At 55.7% G+C, this 8,115-nt stretch overlaps 1 protein-coding gene across 1 annotated transcript in view; it reads right to left on the bottom strand.

Moving 5' to 3' along the window:
* Positions 1 to 2,066: 2,066 nt before the first annotated feature.
* SELENON (selenoprotein N) overlaps positions 2,067 to 8,115 on the bottom strand; it is a 13,734-nt gene continuing 7,685 nt past the window's right edge. The window contains exons 5-12 of the mRNA XM_057382573.1: positions 7,983 to 8,107; positions 7,470 to 7,607; positions 6,658 to 6,739; positions 5,637 to 5,825; positions 4,551 to 4,656; positions 3,850 to 3,962; positions 3,143 to 3,244; positions 2,067 to 2,732 (exon numbers count right to left, since the gene is read on the bottom strand). Of these exons, the coding sequence (XP_057238556.1) occupies positions 2,562 to 2,732; positions 3,143 to 3,244; positions 3,850 to 3,962; positions 4,551 to 4,656; positions 5,637 to 5,825; positions 6,658 to 6,739; positions 7,470 to 7,607; positions 7,983 to 8,107 (1,026 nt within the window). The 3' untranslated portion in view covers positions 2,067 to 2,561. The remainder of the gene's footprint in view (positions 2,733 to 3,142; positions 3,245 to 3,849; positions 3,963 to 4,550; positions 4,657 to 5,636; positions 5,826 to 6,657; positions 6,740 to 7,469; positions 7,608 to 7,982; positions 8,108 to 8,115) is intronic.

Raw genomic sequence — 8,115 nt, 5'->3', positions numbered from 1 at the left:
ATAACGGGGGACACGGGGACAATGGGGATAACGGGGACAAGGAGGGGATAACGGGGGACAACGGGGACAGCTCGAGGCGGGAGGGACAGCGGGGAACACGGCGGTGAAGAGGAGACAGTGAGGGAGGAACACCCCAGCAAGGGGGCAACTCCGGTGCCGGGGAGCAGCGAGGGGACATCTGGGGACACCCCGGTGCAGGGACACACCGAGGGGACATCTGGGGACACCCCGGTGCAGGGACACCGAGGGGACATCTGGGGACACCCCGGTGCAGAGACACACCGAGGGGACACGCGGGGACACCCCGGTGCAGGCACACACCGAGGGGACACGCGGGGACACCCCGGGCGGTCAGCGCGGCCCCGGCTCGCCTCGTACCCATCCACACCCACCCAGCCCCCGCGGAGGAAGGAAGGAAGGAGGCAGAGCCGAGCTGGAGCTGCACGGATGGTTTTACCGGGGCCGCTCCGCCTCCCCTCCCGGCCGACATCGGCCCGGGCCCGGCGCGGCTTTGGGGCCGGGGCGTCACAAGGCRCGGGAGGGACGAGAGCGGGACCCGCTCCCCCCGGGGCTCCGGGGAATGTACAGAGCGAGCGGTGGGGTGGATACACAGGAGACAACGCTTGGCACGGATTAATGAAGTTCCTGCCCACCCACGGCAGCGGGTGACACGGATACAGCGGTTTGTGGGTTAACAGGGGATAAAGGGACACAGTCCGGTCTCCTCTGACCCCTCGGGATCCCCCGGCTGCGCCAGCTTGGGGGTGGCTTTGAGGGTCCCTCTGCCACTGTCCAGACTCATCCTCATCTCCCAGCAGTGCCCAGAGGTGGCTGCAGGGAGTTGACAGAATAAAGATTTTGAGGGATCCCAAAGGCCTCCTCCAAGCCACAGCCCTGAAGGGATCAAAGTCCCCGAAGGGAGGACAGGAGATCTGTGTCCAGCGCTGCTCAGAAGCTCTGGCATGGCCAGACCCCATCCTGTCACCCTGGAGTGTGACAAAGTGCAGAGCTAATGCATAGTTACAATGCCAACACTGAGAAACAGCCCGGGCTAGGTAATTAATCTCACTAGAGCAATTAGTGAAGTGACACTGGTTCAGCCCAGAGGTCCAGCTAAGCTCAGTCCCCAGGCTCAGGTACAGACAGGACTGGGGCAGGGTGGGGACAAGGTAATTGCCACCCAGGACCTGAAGCCCAGGAAAGAAAATACCTCGTCAGAAAAGAAAAAAAAAGGCTTTTCCCTTGATTTGATTTGGTCCAACAAAATTGTGCTTCAGGGAGCAGAAAAAGCATCACCAGCCAGGGCTGGCTGCAGGAAGCTACTGAAGATGCTTTGTCCACTCACATCTGTAGGAATATGCCTTAAAACCCGTTTCATTTAACTTTTCCTTCTCCAAATTACAAAATGATGCTCRCTCTGTATCCAGGCATTGGCACAGAGGAGCAGCAACTGCTCAGGGGTGTTCAGGTAAGGGGTAATGGCTTCATGTCTGAACAATCTCTTTGGAAAAAATTCCTGAAAATATCTTTTGTACTTCTGGCTTTTAGAACTGCCCAGTTCCCAGCCAGGTGATGCTCTCARGGCAGCTCCCAGAGGGAATTTCATGGTTCATCACCCAGCATGAGCTTGAAGCTCAAAGCAAACATGGACAGAGCATTACAACAGCTCCAAAGGGACACGGGGAGGAGCTCCCAGAGTTATTGGGGTGGGAGCCCTGGGATGGATGGATGGGTGGGTGGATGAGTGGGACACTGCCCACTGCTGTGTCCTTGAGCCTGGGGTCACTGCTGGAGCTCCTGAGGGCTCTCAAACTGACCCTCACCTGACCCYTCTGAGCTGCACCAAACCCTAACACCCCAGTGTCCACTCCTGATGTCCCCACGCCACCCTCAGCACCCCCTCAGGGGCACAGACCGGGTCACACAGGGCACGGGGACAGCTGCAGGGTCACCCCCAGCTCAGGACCAGCCCCATCCTGTCACACACTGATTGTCACAGTCAGTCCATGGCCACAGCTGCCACCCAGGACAGCAGGCAGGGGCTGCCCATGGGTGCTGGGTGCTGTCACCATGAGTGTTCAGTGCTGGGTGCTGTTGTCACCATGAGTGTTCAGTGCTGGGTGCTGTTGTCACCACGAGTGTGCAGTGCTGGGTGCTGTTGTCACCACGAGTGTTCAGTGCTGGGTGCTGTTGTCACCACGAGTGTTTGGTCATCACGGCAATGCTGCTCCCCACAGCAGCAGCAGTCCTGGGGATTGGGGTTGGGGGTTACCCCAGTGTCTGGTACCACAGTCTGAACAGGAGCTGCAAAGGAAGKAGGGTGGGTGCTCTGGGAATGTGTTCAAGTATTTTCACTCCTGTAAAAATTGGCCTGAAACTCAAAAGGGCAGCTTGTGTAAACTGGGATCACTTGAAACTCAGCCTCAAACCAAGATCCAGCCCCATCCTGGGACTGCCTGCAGCTCAACACCAATGTCTGGCATGAAGATGAGGAGTTGCTGTAATCAAAATAGATCTCTGAAGTCTTTGGCCATCTCASTGGGGCGTTCAGGTGCCAGTTTTTAGGATTGCAGGTAGGGTTTTGCCCTCTGCAGCCCTTCCTTCAGGAACTGGAGGTAAGTTGCAGTTGAAGGGTCTTCAAAATTGCTTGAGAAACTAAAGATGCTGCTTTCAACATCTTCAGGCTTCATAGAAGTAATGTCCAGGAAATAGTTGGCATTGATATGGTGAATCTGGCAAGGAAGACAGATGAGAGGAGACTTTTAAGGGGCAGAACAATTCCCCATCCACAGCCTTGGCCTCCAGCCAGGACAGAGGTGACAAAGCTGTAAYAGCTCTTACAGAATATCTAATTCTTTATAAATGCTAATTCAGGAACTGGGATTCAGGTCTGAATWTTACAGTCAGAGAAAGGAAACAAAGCTACAGAGGCTTCCCAAAGCTCAGGGACAGTGAGGAACCACACTTGGGTCAGGCCTGTTCTGCCCCTGCCCAGAGCTGCTGCTGTAGCTGGATTTATCTCTGCAGTTTTTATCTCTGGATAAAAACACTTTTGTTTCAGATTTCTGGGAGAGGGMCAAAGGCTCGAGGGGCAGTGGAGACCCTGCAGAGAACAGTTCCATGGGTCAGAGCCTGGCCTTACCACCGTGCCATTGGGGAGGCAGATGATCATCTCCACGGGGAAGTTGTATTTCTCCAGGTGCAGCTTGGCCAGTTTGCTTTGGAACTCATTCTCTCTGTTGCTCTGCAGGGAAACACCAAAATCACACATTTGCACAGCCCAAAAGGGGCAGAATGGCACAGGGGGAGCACACAGAGCACAGSAGAGAGGGAGGGAGGGAGCAGAGAGCTGCCCTGCAGCACGGGGATAACCAGTACCATCCTCACAGGCTGCTTTCCCATTCCCTGATCCTCCCTCTCACATTTCAGCTGTACATTTGCTCCCCAAACAATAAAATCACCTCACCACAGGCACACCAACAGCCTGAGCCCAGCCTTCCYCAGAATGTCAAGCTCTGTGACTAATCTCAGGCTCAGCAGAGGAGAGCAGCTCAGTCAGGAGAATCAGGGCTCAGACAGTATCTGGTTATTTGGCTGTCCCCTGGGTGGCAGGGCAGTCAGTCGGTTGATGGCACTGGTGGCCTTGGGCAGGGCTGTCTGGCAGTGAAGCATCTGGTTTAGCTTTAAAGCTGGCACCAGSACAGAGCCAAGGGGGTCACTGTGCCATTTCTCCATCTGCCGTCTGCCCGGCCCCTGCAGCGGCTGAGGACACGAAGGGTTTGGAACAGAAATCCCCCCTGGCACAGGGGGGATGAGAAATCCCCCCTCCAGCAGGGGTGTGAGCCTCACCTGCAGCTCCTCCAGCTCCTTCACCAGGGACCAGCTGCTGATGAAGCTCTCGTTCAGCAGGGCGAGGATGGGCGAACTTTCCAGGACGGTTTCCCGGAGAGTTCGCCCCGAACCTGGCACGGGAAGAGGCACAGAGGCTTTGCTGTGTTTCCTGAGGTCACTGGCACCACACTCRATGCACAGTGGCAGCTGACTGTGTCCCCCCAGCCCTCCCCAATGTCTTTTTGCTCCTTTGTTGGCAGTTCTCCATGGCTTTTGTTCCCTACAGGTGCTGCTGGCAGAGGATTCAGCAGAGCAGAGCCTGAGCCAGGCACAGAAGGCCCAGCAGAAGCCACCCCAAGTGAGAATTTTTAGAGCAGACAGGACTAGAGAGACCCATCCCCTCCACCCATCCCTCCTGCCCAACGTGGCGTGGAGGGGGAAAARCCCCAAGGCTGGGTCTGGCTCTGCCAGGGGCAAAGAATTGGCAGTGCCCCTTTTCCCTGGAAGTGGAAAGAGCAGATCCAGGTCCCCATCTTGACAAAGCTCAGCTCAGAGCTGGTTTCAGCCAGATCTGATGCTGCCACTGGGAAATTGAGCTCCCATCAGATTCCCTGTTCCCAGCCTGTGCCCACTCAGCACCTCCAGTGCCCAAACAAGTGACACAACATTTGCTGCCTGACCCCCAGCTCTCCTCACAGCCACGCTGGGAGCATCCTCACCTCAGCAGGACTGGTCATCCAGGGCACCCCAGAGCAGGATGGAGTGCACCAGCTTCTTCTCTGCTTTTGCTCTCTCAAAAGCTTCTGTGAAGGGCAGGTAGGAGATCTGGGGACAGAGGGACAGTGTGAGGAACAGGCACAGAACAGCCTGGCTCAAACAGGAGTGGCTCTGAAGGAACCACACCCAGCCTGCAGATCTGAGCAAGTGCCAACTGTGATGGGGTCCCCAGGGACACCTTCACCTCCTGGGGACACTGAGGGCAGTCCCTGGCACCTGCAGAGCCCTGATCTCATATCAGGTGAGATCCACACCATGGTGCCAGCCTGGCTGCAAACCCACCCCGGCTGCTGGGCCAATCTGCCCTGCTGATATTTATTACAAAACCTCCTGCAGCAGCCCGAGAATGAGGGACCCAGCACAGAGACTGCTCCAATCACTCAAAGGAAAGGAACTGATATGAACATCTTGGCAGCCTGAAGGGACATTTGTAAGCTCAGGCACAAGGAGGCAGCCACTGAAATGTGTCCCTTCAGCCAAGGAAGCGGTGACAGGCAGTAGCCATCTGCTCCACAGGCTGCTGGCATGTTAAATAGTTTGGGTCACCCAGAGCTATAAATTTGTGTCTGGCTGCGGGCTGCAGAGGCACAGGCAGATTGTGTGCTCTCTGCTGATAAGGAAAGCTCGCTGCACAGGCACCTGGCTGCTGTGGAAGTGATGCCAGAGGAAAAACCATTTGTAAGCAGCACGATCACCTGCCTGCTCCAAAATCACAGCACAGCCGTTGATAAGAGGCAGAAGGATGAGCCAGCACTCACAGAGCCATCCTGGGGACACCTGACACGGGGATTTGCTCTGCCTGTGCTGCTGGCTGACCCCACACGCCCTTTCAGAGCTGCTGCACTCCCTCATCTGGAAGCTGAAGTCCATCAAGCAGTGCCTGGAGGCAAACCCTGACTTGGCACAGCCTCCCAGTGCTCAGAGCCTCCCGTGSCCTGGATGCTGCTCAGGCTGTGCCCTCTGCACTCTCCGGGGGGACACTCTGCCCCAAACCAGCGTGCCAAGGCAGAGCCCAGCCCTTCCCTCACCTTYTTAAACGGATACATGGCCACTTCCAGCCTGTGTGCTGCCTGTTCCCAGGGGATCTGCTGCTGCCAGGTGATCTCCTCGAACACRAACTGGATGGGCTCCCCTGAGGGGTCTCTGCTGTCGATGACGTTCCCGTTCTCGTCGTGGATCACGGCGGGGATCGAGGGTCCCGTGGATTCCAGCTCCATCTGCAGGGAAAGGGCTGGGTTGGACCCTGCACTGAGCCCTCTCCAGGACAGGACACAGACCCAAAATGACCTGTGCAGCCCCTAATGGAGGCATGGTTTGATCTCCCATCCCCTGGAGCTGCATTTCACCAGTGAAGTACCAGGAAAGGAACTTCACTTCCTTCAGTCTGGCTGCACTCACTGCATTGGAGTGTTTCCACCTTCCCAGAGGAGATTCCTGACTGTGGGACACCAGATCCTTCAAATCATCAGGATCTGCAGGGCTAATGGCAAGCTCTCGTTCCTGTCACCAGCTCAGCTCGGGAAGCCACAAGAGGGAGCAGCAGGAAAAGCTGCCCGGAAGATTCCCTGTGGTTCACGTTCTGGTACAGCTGAATGATTGTTAARGCTTCTGACAATTAAAAATAAACATGGATCTAGTTTAGGAGAAAATTGGACTGTTAATTCAGCCATTCAAAATCCTGACTTGTGTCCCAAGAGCCGGGATTACCACAAAACAGGGGAATAACCTCCTGCAGTTTCTAAATTCAGACCCATTGTTGCTCATACTCTGCTCTGGGCTCAGGGCCTGGGTTCAGCTCCTCATCTTCCCTCCTGCCTGTCAGGCAGTGTTTTAAAATAGGAAAAAGRCTCTGGGAGCTTAGAATTCAACCCACATGGAGGGGAAAAGGAAAATATCAGAGGACCTGCAGAGGGCAGACAGAGATAAATRGAAATTCTGTTGTTCTGCTGAAATAATTAAGAGAAACAGAAGCTCCACAGCTCAGGGCCACGGCAGCACAAATCCCTGAGGAGAGCTGGAGCCACGTGGAGCTCTGGGAGAGGCACAGACCTGAGGCAGATATCCAATGTCCACTTCCATGTTGCTGCTCTCGCTCGCCCCGTACAGCCACTCCATGTCCACGTTCAGGGACCTGCACAGAGAACCCTCGAGTCACCCAGGGCTAAATCTGTGTATGGGAACCCCAAACAAACAGGAACATCCTCTTGCAGAGCCTCTGGAGATGTCTGTATTCCCTGCCCCAGCCCAGGAACASCAGAACCCTGCTGGATCAGGGCCCAGGCACCCACTCAGCACTCTGGGAAAAGGAACTCGACACCTCTGAGCTCTGTCAAATGACAGCAGAGAGAGATGTCTTTGCTCCCYCTYCCTTCCCAGCACTTCACTCGCACATTCTGATCCTGCTGAACTTTTAAAAGCTGTTTTTTGGAAGCAAAAGGCTGCTGGCAGAGCCCTCAGTGTCTGCTGGCTGTAAGAAATGTGCTGACAGAGCCACCAGGCTTGAGCCACCAGGGTAATGTTGTAATAGAATTTTCACTCCCGTCATGGGCAAAGAGATTTGAAGCTTCTTCCCCCTGAAACGCTTCCAGCTCCTTGCCAGAGAGCAGGAAYGAGCTGGTGCAAAGCTCTGCACACAAAACCTTAACCTGTGAGACTCTGAGCAAAAAATCTGCTGGAGAGGAGCAGCAGGCCTTGCTGAACTGCAGGGATTGCAGCCAGGCATGGAACTGCCACTCCTGCCACACCCTGCCTGTCCTTCCCCATCCTCCCAGGGACAGAATCACACCCTGGATGGGTCAGGGATCCTCAGTCACTCAGATTTCCCAAAAACTTGGCTGGAAACGAGAGGGAAACAGTTGTACCTGTTGTTGGGAACAAAGAGCCTGAAGTCCCTGACGTGGGAAGAATCCTTGGAGAGGACAATGTAACCTGTGAACTGTCCTGGGGAAAACCAAAAGGGGAAGTTTGGAGGCTCATTCAGCTGGAATTCAGCGTGGATCCTGAAAGAAGAAAGGAGCCATCAGCAGGTGACAGCAGGGAAAAGCTCTCTGCAGGCAGCAGCAATTATAAACCTGAACCAGGGCACAGAGGCGCAGTTTAAAAGCTTTTCATGTCACACACTGAAGAGGGTGAAAGCCTGGAGCAGATGCCCTGGGCCAGGATTGTGAGGGCACAGCCTCTCTGGGGACACTGGGAGCACAAAAGGTGACCTTGGATTGAACCACTCTCCCTTCCAGAACAGCTCTGCTGTCACCAGGGAACACCCTGCCCGTGCCATGATGCCCATGCCATGTGCCAGGGGCTCAGAGCAGCCTCCCCCTCCCCTGGGGGACACAAGCAGGGTTCAGGGGTGCCCCCAGCCCCCCAAGACTCACCGGAATGCTATGGTGTAGTAGAAGCTGCTGCTGGCCTGGATGCAGGCCACGGCTCCCTGTGGAGCAAAGCGCGTCCGGACGAAGGGGCGTGGGTGGAACATGCTCAGCAGTTTGTGGATAATCACCTGCATGA

Source organism: Malurus melanocephalus, unplaced genomic scaffold (assembly GCF_030028575.1).
Source record: "Malurus melanocephalus ecotype Western Australia unplaced genomic scaffold, MMel_1.1 scaffold_575, whole genome shotgun sequence".
In the NCBI taxonomy this organism is placed as follows: Eukaryota; Metazoa; Chordata; class Aves; order Passeriformes; family Maluridae; genus Malurus; species Malurus melanocephalus.
Note: the sequence above shows the minus strand (reverse complement) of the source record. Positions and strands in the feature narration are given on the sequence as shown.